Genomic DNA, 12,257 nt, shown 5'->3' with positions numbered 1-12,257 from the left:
CACCCCGATTACGTATGTGTCGGAGACCACAAGTATGTAGTCTAAGTGTAGCAGTGGTAGGAGGGGCTAACTGCCTTGAATACGTGTCTTTGGTCTCAGACTGGTACCTACTTCAGGGCAACTAGCCCCTTTTACAGCTCGCCCTGCCACAGTTACAGTTAATTTTTAGCATGCTAGCTTGATCAGAGCTAGCATGGGTATGTCTCCTTGAGCTGGGAATTAAACATCTCCCGCTCTAAGTGTAGGCATACCCTAAATGATTTAGGAGCACAAGTCCCACTGCCTTTCACTTAAAGCTTCATCCAAAGTCCATCGACGTCAATGCAAAGTCTTTCCATAGATTTCAACAGGCTTTGGATCAGACCCACAAGATTTCTGAGAATTCCACTCCATGGCTTTTTGTTGCACCAGCTGGCAATATCTTGAACACTTTTCACCAGTGCAGGAAACTGCTCAGAAAAAGACAGCACCCTACACTCAGGTCTTAGCAGACAGGTAAAAGTAAATGTATTTGTTCTCAAAGGTATATTATTTCTCACGTTTAGGTTTACACACGTGAATGATCTAGGATTTTAAACAGTTCATTTTTTAAAAAAAAACTATTTCATTTAAAACATATCTTTATTTTTAAAACTATGTCTTTCTTGAGACGCTATGGCAAGTAATCTCTTACAAAACTGAATTACATTCAAACCAGAATGGAATGCATCTCGCCATGTAACCATTAAATGCTACTCACATCTGAAAATAAAATAAATAAATATGGAAAGCCAACGAATCTAGGGAAACAAACAACAGTATGCTTACCTGAGCTATCATGTAGAACCACAGGCTATGTATATTATAGAAATAGCCCAACCCAAACATTGCAGTGAAGAGTCCACTGGCAAGCATTCCAGCTGTTAGATAATACCGGATAGGCAGTCGCTCTCCTATTATACCACTGAGAATGTACAGGGGTAAAGAAAAAAACATTTAAAAGAAACATGAAACATTTCACACACCAAACTTTCATAGCGCATAAAGAGGATGTTCAAATTCTGGATCTATTAGGGTTTTCCCTGCAAGTTTCAACAGAAATTTTAACTAAAAATCAAGCAATTAAGTAATAAATATTTGGTGCATTACATAACAAATGCTGATATTGTGAGAATTGAATGGTTTTACTGTGGGCATAATGGGAATTACTTTCCACGTGATTCTTCACGTTGAGTGTATCTACACAGCAGTGGGGAGGTGTAATTCCCAGCTCATGCAGATACACATGTGCTAGCCCTGCTTGAGCTAGTGCACTAAAAATAGAAGCACAGATGTGGCAGTGCAGGCTGTGTCTGGGGCTTGCTGCCTGAATACAATCCTATCCAAGATCCTAGGATGTACTCAGGTGGCTAACATATGCCATCACCCACACCACCACAGCCACACTGCTGTTTTTCATCATGATAGTCTCAGTGTGTATGTCTACCAGATCTGGGAATTAAACTACGCAGCTGCTATCTAGACATACTCATTGATGTATATGGGCTAGATTGTCACCTGTGATACATTTCAGTTCAAGGGAGTACACAAATTCATAGGAAGGATTAACCTTCCTATGAATTTCTGTAAGGGTTTCAGGATAGTCACTGTGAAAAATGTGCCTAAAGGCTTGTCTACACTACCTGCCAGATCGGCAGGCAGCAATCAATCCAACGGGGGTCGATTTATCGTGTCACGATAAATCGACCGGTGAGCGCTCTCCCGTCGACTCCGGTACTCCACCAGAATGAGAAGTACAAGCAGAGTCGACGGGAGAGCGTCAGCTGTCGACTTACAGCAGTGAAGACACACCGGTAAGTAGATCTAAGTAAGTTGCGTATCTTAGATCGACCCCGCGCGGTAGTGTAGACAAGCCCTAAACCCAGGTCTTTGTGTGTGTGAGACAATCCAAATTTCTCCTTCCTTCTTCAGTGATCATTCATCAGAAGCTTCCCAAAAGGGAAGGATAACAGATTAGAAGCATCAGAGGGGTAGCCGTGTTAGTCTGAATCTGTAAAAAGCAACAGAGGGTCCTGTGGCACCTTTAAGACTAACAGATTAGAAGCAGTGCAGCCTTCTGAATCAATAATTTAAGAAGTATGAAAAAAAGTCTAAAGGAATTACCTCAAATACATTCCAACTGCATAAGCACACAGAAATGAGTAATCCAGGGCTCCCAGTAATTGTTTGTAATTGTTCTTGTCTAAGAAAACATTTTCAAAACAAATCAGTGGAATAAGTTTATCAATAGCTTTCAAACCCTTATTATATATTTCATGTACAGGTCTTGGAAATCTTTTAAAAAAAACACTATAGGCATTTTTAATTCTAAGTGAATTTTCTAGCAGAAAAAAAAAGGATGCCAGTTTCTTGACACTTTGCATTCTACTTAACCAAAGAATACTATATTTTCTGTTTTCATCTATTACATATTAGAAAAACATTGTTCGAAGCATTCTTAATCTCCTCTTACCCAATTCATATAAAAACATTTGGAAATGGAAACCACAAATTTATTAGCAAAATATACTGTATTTTCAAGCTTCTAAGAGAACAAAGTTCACAAAAGTCTACAAAAATATATTTAAAATTCCCTAAAAGGAAAATATACTTTTCAAATATGTCAGGTCCTAACTGCCAAGATGGCGGAAGCAAATTTTAAAAAGCCATCTGGCAAAGACTAACTACTTTTAAAAAAACAATACAATTAAAAAGGATGTTGTGCTTTGTTCTTTAATGCTAGAAAATAAATATTTCTTCAATTTTTTCCCCTCCATTACAATGTTATCTCTGATCCTGTAATCAAACCTGCTTGTGTGGGCCCTTGCAGCCCATATGTCCCTAAACCGCTGACTGCCAGAAGCTGGGACTGGATTACAGGGGATGGATCACTCATTAATTGTTCTGTTCATTCCCTCTGAAGCACCTGGCACTGCCCCAGTCAAAAGACAGGCTACTGGGCTAGCTGGACCATCGGTTTGACCCAGTATGGCCATTCTTATTAGCCCACTAGAGTCAATGGGGCTCTCTGCATGCCAAGAGGCCATCCATGCAGATACAAATCTCAGGATCAGGGCCATTATTTTGACATATTGGATGAAAAGGAGTAAGGTTAGATGACATGGTAATTAAAATGTCCATTGTTGCTCGACCAGTGATGGGAGAATGACTATCGATTGAAAATGTTCAGCTAAAAAACAGGTGTTGGATTTATGCACAAAATCTATGAACTGCACACAGGCCCAGTTCAGCCAGGGACTAAAACGCATGTCAAACTTCAAGCATTTGAGTAGCTCCACCAATTTCAACAGGACTATTCATATGTTTAAAGTTAGGCACATGCACAGATTTTTCTAAATGGGGTCACAGATGATCATGCACAAGAGGAGGCAGCCATTTGAAAAATCAGGACTTGTCAGAGTTACCACCCGTCCGTCCTCATTTTGAACACTACTACTTGGGCCTCAAATTAGTCCTGGCGACAGACTGACTTCATAAAGAAACACAAGCTAAAAAGGTCATGAAAACAATGGTGTTCAATACCACGTAATTTCCTGCAACTTTCAGCTTTTAAATTAATTATTTTTAGAAACCTGTTGAATATAACACTGTACTCAACAGTAACTTTCAATCAGTGGCTTCTGAAAGGAGAAAAGTTTAAGGTGTTTTTACCCCCTCAGGACCTAGTCTATCAGAATGTTACACACATACCCTTTTAGGCCCCAATCATGCACTGAACTCCATGTGTGCAGACCCTACACCCACACAGAGCCCTTTAATGGAGCTTCACCCAGGCACAGAGCATGACAGAGTAAGATATGTCTGTATCTCATTATGAATTCTGGTTTGTACCATGTGTTGAACACTAGTCTGCACTCTGTCCAGGGACAGACTTTTTACTACATTCCCAACAGCTACCCGGCCCTGGAAAGGTGTTTGACGTTTCACTGAAGGACCATCACACTGACAGCAATCCAGGGCTATCAATTTTGAATGATTCTCAACTGCTGGACCATCCCATGGAACAATGGTCTTTCTATACAGGGGACGGCCGTGGGTGGTTAGGAAGTATGCCTGGTGGATCTGGAGATTCTCAGGTTAGGTCTGCATTTACAACACTACTGCAGCTGTGCTGCTCTAGCTCTTCTGTGCAGAAACTTACTTCAGCGATTGAAGGGATGCTCCCATCACTGTAGTAAATCCACCTCCCTGAGAGATGGTAGCTAGGTCAGCAAAAGAATTCTTCCATTGGCCTAGTGCTATCTACATGGGGACGTAGGCCAGCTTAACTATGTCACTCAGAGGTACAGATTTTTCACATCCCTGAGCGATGTAGCTGGGTCAATCTAATTCTCTAGTGTAGACCAGGCCCCAGTTTGAGCACGTGGTGTGACAGATGTTGCAACCGCATCCAGTATAGTTAGGGACTATACTGTAGTAATTTTATGAATGGTTTTTACATCACATTAGACTAGGGATTGCAGGCTACTCCACCGGCTCCTCCAGGAATGAAAAGCAGTAGAAGGGTGATGAAGGCAAATCACTCAGGCTGTAAACACCTCCAGAGAAGTGCCACCCTCTGGGGAGCTTTGCATACACTCCCTGGCCCACCGTGATACATAAACCATTCATAGACTTCATACAATATGGTCCCCAACTAGCCTGCAGGTGGTTGCAATATCAAAGGGAGAATATGCAGGTACATTTTCCCTGAAACTGTGACACATGGCACACAAGCAGAGGCCCTATTTAAGAGCAGTGTAAGGAGAATTTAAAGGAGAACTCTGCTCAGCCTGAACGGCTGATGAACCATTGACTCAAAAGAAGGAGTGAGCACAGACTAGAGAAGAGTGTGTTTCAGGACTGTCATTTGCGAAGCTCTGTAGTGCTTTATCAGTAAAGTCACTGTGGTAAAGAAATTCTTCTGGTAAACCTGTGCTCCTTGCTTAACTGCCACATTGTCCCCAAAAGGGTTAAACTAGGAGCCCCAGAGTGCCCATGGACTAGGTGGAACGCTGAGTGTGTGTAAGCAACGGGGGATGGGGAGACTGGTGACTAGGGTCTGAGTCACTGGTTTTCAGGGTCTAGGATGGCTAGATGGCAGCACCCCATTTTCTAAGGAAGGGTGTCCGACAAGAGGTATGTGCTCAGGAGTATGCCCTAGAGTCCCAGAGCTACAAATGTATAGTGGGTTACCAGGCCACTTGATAACACAGGGGTCTACCTACACATAGCTGAGAGTGCAGGATCACAGCCTTAGTTAGTAATAATTGAACAGTTTCTCCTTTGCTAGTGGGCTATCAAGTTACTAGGATCTTCTATTCTACTGACATTCCCTGTTTATGATCAGATGCTGAACACAAGATATCAAGCACTTATTCAAAATCTCAGTTATTATATTCAAATTATTACAGTATTAACTTGTAAATAAGCAAAACATAGCCTTTTAATTACAATTTAGTTTTCTAAATGAGCATATTTTCTTTGTTTTGAAGGTGCCAGCATTTCTGGAATGTGCATGGCATCAATTTATAGAGCTGGTTAGAATTCCATGGGAAATTCTGACATTTCAAAATTTGTTTTTGTTCCAACTCGAAAACATTGATTTTTTCCACTGACTGGAAATTCTGGAAGCACTGAATTGTTTTGTTTCAATAGTATCAGGACCATATAAAATATAATATATTTGATAAAATATAAATGTCAAAATGAAATGAAGTGAGAAAGCCAAAATGATCAGTTATGTCATATTTCCATAACAAACATATGTGGAATCACCACATTCCCATGAAACAATTAGATTTGACAAATTTGCATTTTCTAACTGAAATTTGTTCCATCAAAAAGTTTAAGACCAGGTGTAATAGTTTAGTCTTCAGCAGCTGAACTCATAATTTATTTGGAAAAGAAGTTCTTGTAAGAGACTTGCCATTTAAAGCTTCATCTCATTTGAGACACTCACAACATATTAGCCAGGTTAAATTAAAAACAAAACATGCCCCTCCTACCCGTTTTTCCATGGGAAGAATCCCTGTGATAAGTAACAAGGTACAAAACTTGTATAAATATCATTATTACAAAATTAGCATGCAAATGAACTCACCAAATGGCTCCCAACCACACTGAGACTCATTAGATAACTTTTTAACAGGCTGAATCTGGATGGCATATTCTTTGTAGGAGTTGAGTTCAACTTCACTTGGAGGAGCACAGTGCTTATGTAGTTCTCCCTAATGTAGAAAGAGAATTTGACAATATAAAACTCATCCAGTACAGAATCCTGCTATACACAATACAGTAGCAAATTTAACAAATCTAGCTATTTATGGGCCCAAACCAAAGCCCATTTAAATCAATGGTATATCTATCCTTTTTAATTTGCAGTGCTGTTATAGCTGTGTTGGTGCCCTGATATTAGAGAGAAGGTGGGTGAGGTAACATCTTTTACTGAACCAACTTCTGTTGGTGAGACAAGCTTTAGAGCTACACAGAGCTCTTTTTCAGGTTGGTCCAATAAGAGAGATTATCTCACTCATTTCATCTCTCTAATATCTATTGTAATGGCTTTGGATCAGTTTCTATACATGAAACACCCTTCACCACATGTGAGGCTAGTAACAATATTATAATGACAGTGCTTTTCATACCGAGAGATCCCAAAACACTTTACGAACACTAGGCCTGATTAACCACTGTTACGCTGCAGTTTTGTGTCACTGTGAATGCCAAAGGATCCCTACAAGGTTTGGCTGGGAGTTACACTGGTATAAGATTGAAATAACATAATCCTACACCTATTAGAAATCAATGGAAGTTTTGCCATTGGCTTTACTGGGAGCAGGACTGGGCTCCAAAACTGACAAAAACTACAGTCCCAGTCTTGCAAACAATTATGTACTTGCTTAACTTTAAGTACTGTGAATAGTCCTATCAAAGTCAGCGTGCACAACATTAAGCATGTGCGTCAATCTTTGCAGCACCAGCGGCAATGTATTGTATTTCATCCCATATAATGCAGCACAGCCAAGTTTCGGACAGGGATAGAAGAGAAAAAACACACCCCATTGAAACTGCAAGGGAAATTTAGGTAGGCGAAATGTAATTACCAGGATTGACACAGCAGAGTTCAACACCCCTATTCTCACTACAAGTGCTATGGGAACTTTTGTGATCAGAAATAGGCCAGGACTTGGATTTTACATCTCATTGGAACGATGGCATCTCCAACAGCACACTACTCAACATGCTGGGGAAATGGCCCAGTTTGCCCAGCAGCTCCCATAGAAGTCAACAAGCATACTTCAGTGGTACGTGATACCATACATATCAAACAGAAGCAGAATACCCCTTCCCCCCCCTCCCCAAGGAAAAAAATGATCTGTTCACAATGTTCACAATATATAAAGGGGTAATGGTATATTTTTCTAAAAATGCTCATATGTAAGTGATGTTCTCAGCCATGCAGGTGTAAATCTGGAATAGCTCAATTAATCTCAGTGAAGTTACTCTGGATTTACATTGCTGTGAATAAGGGCAGAATGTGTCCTTATGTCATCTGAGAACATTGCAATGCCCTTTCCTTCAACAAAGAACATTTTATTTTTCAGTTTATAACTTAAACATGTCTCCTCATCCCCAAGCACACAACTACTGCACATACCAATGCTGCAAGCTGATGTGCATGAGCAGACTTCTAGGTCTGTGAAGAGTCCCACTGACATAACCAGGACTCCACATACATGTAGGGATCTGCGTGTACAGATCAGGTTGCAGGACTGGAGCCCATGAGTTTGCGTATCATTACGCCCAAAAGAAATCAGAACAGTAAAATATACGGACAGGGCCGCCCAGAGGATTCAGGGGGCCTAGGGTCTTCGGCGGCGGGGGTCCTTCCGCTCCGGGTCTTCGGGGCACTTCGGCGGCGGGTCCTGGAGTGAGTGAAGGACGCGCCGCCGAATTGCCACCGAAGACCCGGAGCGGAAGAAGCTCCGGGTCTTCGGCAGTGGGTCCTTCACTCGCTCCGGGTGTGTTCAGCAGCACTAAAGGACCTGCTGCCAAAGACCCGCCGAAAACTCTCGTGGGGGCCCCTGAAAACTCTTGTGGGGGCGGGCCTGGGGCAAATTGCCCCACTTGTCCCCCCCTCTGAGTGGCCCTGTATACGGACACTGCAGAAACAGACTTGGGGGGGAATCAATCAGCTTTTGGAAGGATCAGTATTAAAAAAAAAAAAAAATGGAAAAAAAAAACACCACAAAGTCAAAAAATAAAAATAGAAAATATAGTTTGACACATCAAGCTGCAGGAAACTTCAAAGGAGATACAGGGAGGAAGAGATTAAGGCCTGGTCTACACTAGGGGGAGATCGATCTAAGATATGCAACTTCAGCTACGAGAATAGCATAGCTGAAGTCAACGTATCTTAGATCGACTTGGAATCACTTACTTCGCATCCTCGCGGCGCGGGATCAACGGCTGCCGCTCCCCCGTCGACTCCGTTTCCGCCTCTCGCCGTGGTGGAGTTCCGGAGTCGACGGCAGAGCGATCGGGGATCGATTTATCGTGTCTACACTAGACGCGATAGATCAATCACTACTCGCCAATCCGGCGGGTAGTGTAGACGTACCCTTAGTTTATTAGTTTTTAATTAGATCAAGTAACTGCTTACACTGCTTAAGGCCAAGCTACCAATAGGTAGATCTAACACTGATTTCCAGAGCAGTATGGATGGAAATTTCACTCTTGAGAACTATGCTCTCTTTAAAAAATGCTATTTTATAACCCCAACCAAATATAATCTAAAGTAAGATAACATGGTTTTCAATAGGACGATCCCAGTCGATACAGATCAGAGAAACGGTGCTAACGTCAGTTTTATCCCTTGTGTAAACAGGTTCTTAGTGGGAATAAAATCAAAAGGTTAATGAAACACTTGACAATTTGAAATGTAAACAATGAAACCACATCTAAGCAATTTGCATTCTGATAACAGGTCCAATGCTATTTATTTACTGTATGGAGCAAGGCTTTTTTTTTTTTTTTTTTTTTTTTATTAATATGAATAGGCTGTTGAGCAATAAAGTTAAAAATATACATGAGAAATAACTTCAGGTTAATGTACTGCCAAAGTCTAAAGGTGAAAATGAAATACATTATATTTCTCTGACATCACTGCACTAGCTCATGCATAGTACTGCCCAAGAACCAAAATCGTTTTGAAGATCTAATGCACACAATTTACTCAGTCTCGATAGATTCCTCAGCTCTGAGCAACTCTTCTAAGATTTCAAGCCTGGATCCTGCAAACACTTACACATGGACTTAGCTTAACTCATGTGAGGGCCTAAAACCAGAAGTATGTGCAGTATTCTAGGTGTGGTCTCACCAAAAATGTATAGCATGGAACTATGGTACGACAACTGTAATTATCGGCACTTGTTTTTCAGCATTGTGAGTTAAACTTTAACACTGTCTTTGAAAAAAAACAACACACACACACAAAAGTATACTTTCCTGTTTGAGAAAATTAGGAGGCTATTTAAACAAAATGATTCATTGTTGCTTACCTTAACTATACTAATAGGTTTCCTTGACAAGTGGAAACTAGCATATAACAAAAAGGTAAGAACAAAAATGAAGGCCCTGCACCTGTAACAAAAGAAAAATCAGTATTTATTTTAATATTTCTAAGTGATTTCAATCACTAGATTTATATTTACCACCATCTTACATAAAACAAAATATTTCAAAGTATTCTTCACATTTTTTTTCACTTCATGTTATCATAAACCCTGGAAGCTAAAGAGACTCTAAATTAACTCGAACTACTGTATATTGGGGTATAAATTTGAGCAATTTCAATAGTTTCTATATTTAAGCCAGCATCAGAGCAAAACATCATTTTTGCACCTGTGACACCTTTACCCCCAGAGGTTCACAAACGAGGGTGTGGGGACTACTGGTTGTTCACAGAGCACATGGTGCTGGCTCTTCTCTCTTTCCAGTTGCTAATGCATATTAAAAGAGAAACAAAAGAAAAATAATGTTACTTATTTTCCTATTATTGCTTTTCCACATAAGCAATTGTAGTTGCCAAATGGATGTGATCTGATTGGAAATGTGAGAGGTGTGTTCCTATGACAATGAAATGTGATCCACCCTATAAAAAAGTTTGAGAATGCTTGCCTTTACACTGATGGTTTCATTCACATCTACTTTATAACCATTAGTGCAGTTTTTTAAATGGAGAAGAGTAGTTTGAAAGATTTGTTATACTATAGTAGATTCTTTTCCTACTTTGCTTACCAATACCTGTTAAGTATACGGTCTGATAGATTATACAATGTTACATGCTGTATGTCTTCAGCTCAGCATCCTACATTACATCCAGTTGTCTGTCTGCATATATAAGCAAAAGCATGAACAAGTAGAATGTATCCATTTAAATCTCCAATAGATGTGTAAGTAGCCACAGCACACTGTAAATACCGTATACTTGGTATTGCGCCAAGACACATGGCCAACATGCCTCCTGCTGCAAAAACCACCACAGGATCCTTAGTGACCACAAGGGGGCAGGACTTCAGTTTTGGGTGTTGTCTAATGGATGGTACCTCCAGAAATACAGCAGACCCTAATGCTATTCAAAGGCATCGGTCAAGTACTGATTGAGAGGCAAACATACAAGTTACTGAATTGCTAACACATCCTCCAGCACAGACAATTTCCTGGATTTTCTTGGAGGTCTCTTATCCAAGAATTGACTATGTTTAACCCTGCTTAGCTTGTAGAACCAGCACAGAAGACTCTGTGAGTAAGGCTACCCAAACACACCATCTGGGTTTTGGTATAACAACTTACATTGGGGTGTTCAGTTGTTATGCCCATTACTGAAGATTTCATTTAATAAACTGCAGTGACTCTTGCCTTGAAGCTCTGTTAGATGACGTGTATGATAAAAATCATTCAATTGGGAAGTACTGATTTCTTTCCTTTGTTACAGTAAACAAGTGATTTCAAGATAAGAGTAACAAATTCTCTCTCTCTCTCTCTCCCTTGAAAGCACAAAAAGAGCTGACAAGACCAAAACAGAATTAAAAAGTTGTCAAAAGACTTCCAGATTTTAGTTTCCAAGGACAAATATAGTTATTAATTATTTATTTTACAGTAGCATCAACCAATATCAAGATCCTATTGTGCGAGGCACTGTTACAAATAAAATTATGATATCATCCAGGAGAAGAAAGAAGATCTGGGTCCAGGATAAACAGATTGATTTTTTCACAGACATAAACCAAGCAACTCAAAATAAAAGGCTGTGATTCACCTCCCCAAGCACATAATATGTGAAGTAGAACAGGAGAAATACTTATTCTCTAGCGTACAAAACTAATGGTGATGGAAATGTATTCCAAACCCCTATATCACTCTGTACTAGCGTCAAATCTCCTGATTAAAAAATCTTTAGCCATGCTCTTCATTTTGCAATTAAATCAACATTTTCTTTAACAAAGACTTGTTTTATATTCCAAGAAATAAAAGGTTAGAGAAACTGAGTCAAAGGAATAATCTTTCTCAGATAAAATCTGATATTGTCCGAGATGGATGTCTGTAAGATATACTTGAAAACTTACCACTGATCTCTTGTAAATAAAACGATGAAGCGAACTCCAGGGGGAAGTTGAGCCATTTACTTCACTGCCAGGATCTGGATTTTAGGTGACAAAATGCTATGTTTGGAAAAGGATTGTCCTAGGGTCAGGCTTTTTATCAAAGATGCTCAGAATGTCGTGTAATTGCACTTTGTGGAACGGTTCTGAAGAGATGTCACACTAAGCAGATCTCCTTTTAGGTCTCCTCTTTGATATTTTCAGTCACTTTGAATGGCCAACTCTTCACTCAACTGTTTTACAAAAAAAAAAAAAAATGTTGAAAAGTTAGCATTTTAATTATAGTTTTAATCAGTGATTCCCTCTTTCAATAATGTAAATAAACTGCTGCAACTTTATAGACATCAAAATTTTGGAGAAATAGCTTAAACCACTGAAAAAATTACAAATTTCTAAAGGCTGCCTTTCTTACTTGTTGGTACCAAGCCTGAATAAGTTTTTCTTTAAGACGTCAGTACAGATAAAAGACTTCATTGAGGACGTGATCTAAAGGCCACTGAAGTCAATGGAAAGATCCCATTGATTTTATTGGATTTTGGTTCTGGTCCTGAGAGACTGCAAGTGGGCAATTCC

The 12,257-nt window shown here is 39.9% G+C and overlaps 1 protein-coding gene across 1 annotated transcript in view; it reads right to left on the bottom strand.

Moving 5' to 3' along the window:
- Window positions 1–11,728, bottom strand: part of SLC37A1 (solute carrier family 37 member 1) — a 62,455-nt gene extending 50,727 nt beyond the window's left edge. The window contains exons 1-5 of the mRNA XM_065423225.1: window positions 11,649–11,728; window positions 9,582–9,663; window positions 6,122–6,248; window positions 2,143–2,221; window positions 808–943 (exon numbers count right to left, since the gene is read on the bottom strand). Of these exons, the coding sequence (XP_065279297.1) occupies window positions 808–943; window positions 2,143–2,221; window positions 6,122–6,248; window positions 9,582–9,663; window positions 11,649–11,704 (480 nt within the window). The 5' untranslated portion in view covers window positions 11,705–11,728. The remainder of the gene's footprint in view (window positions 1–807; window positions 944–2,142; window positions 2,222–6,121; window positions 6,249–9,581; window positions 9,664–11,648) is intronic.
- Window positions 11,729–12,257: the final 529 nt, after the last annotated feature.

The sequence above is a fragment of the Emys orbicularis genome, chromosome 1 (genome assembly GCF_028017835.1).
Source record: "Emys orbicularis isolate rEmyOrb1 chromosome 1, rEmyOrb1.hap1, whole genome shotgun sequence".
Lineage (NCBI taxonomy): Eukaryota > Metazoa > Chordata > Testudines > Emydidae > Emys > Emys orbicularis.
The sequence above is the reverse complement of the archived record's forward strand: the minus strand, read 5'-3'. Positions and strand labels throughout refer to the sequence as shown.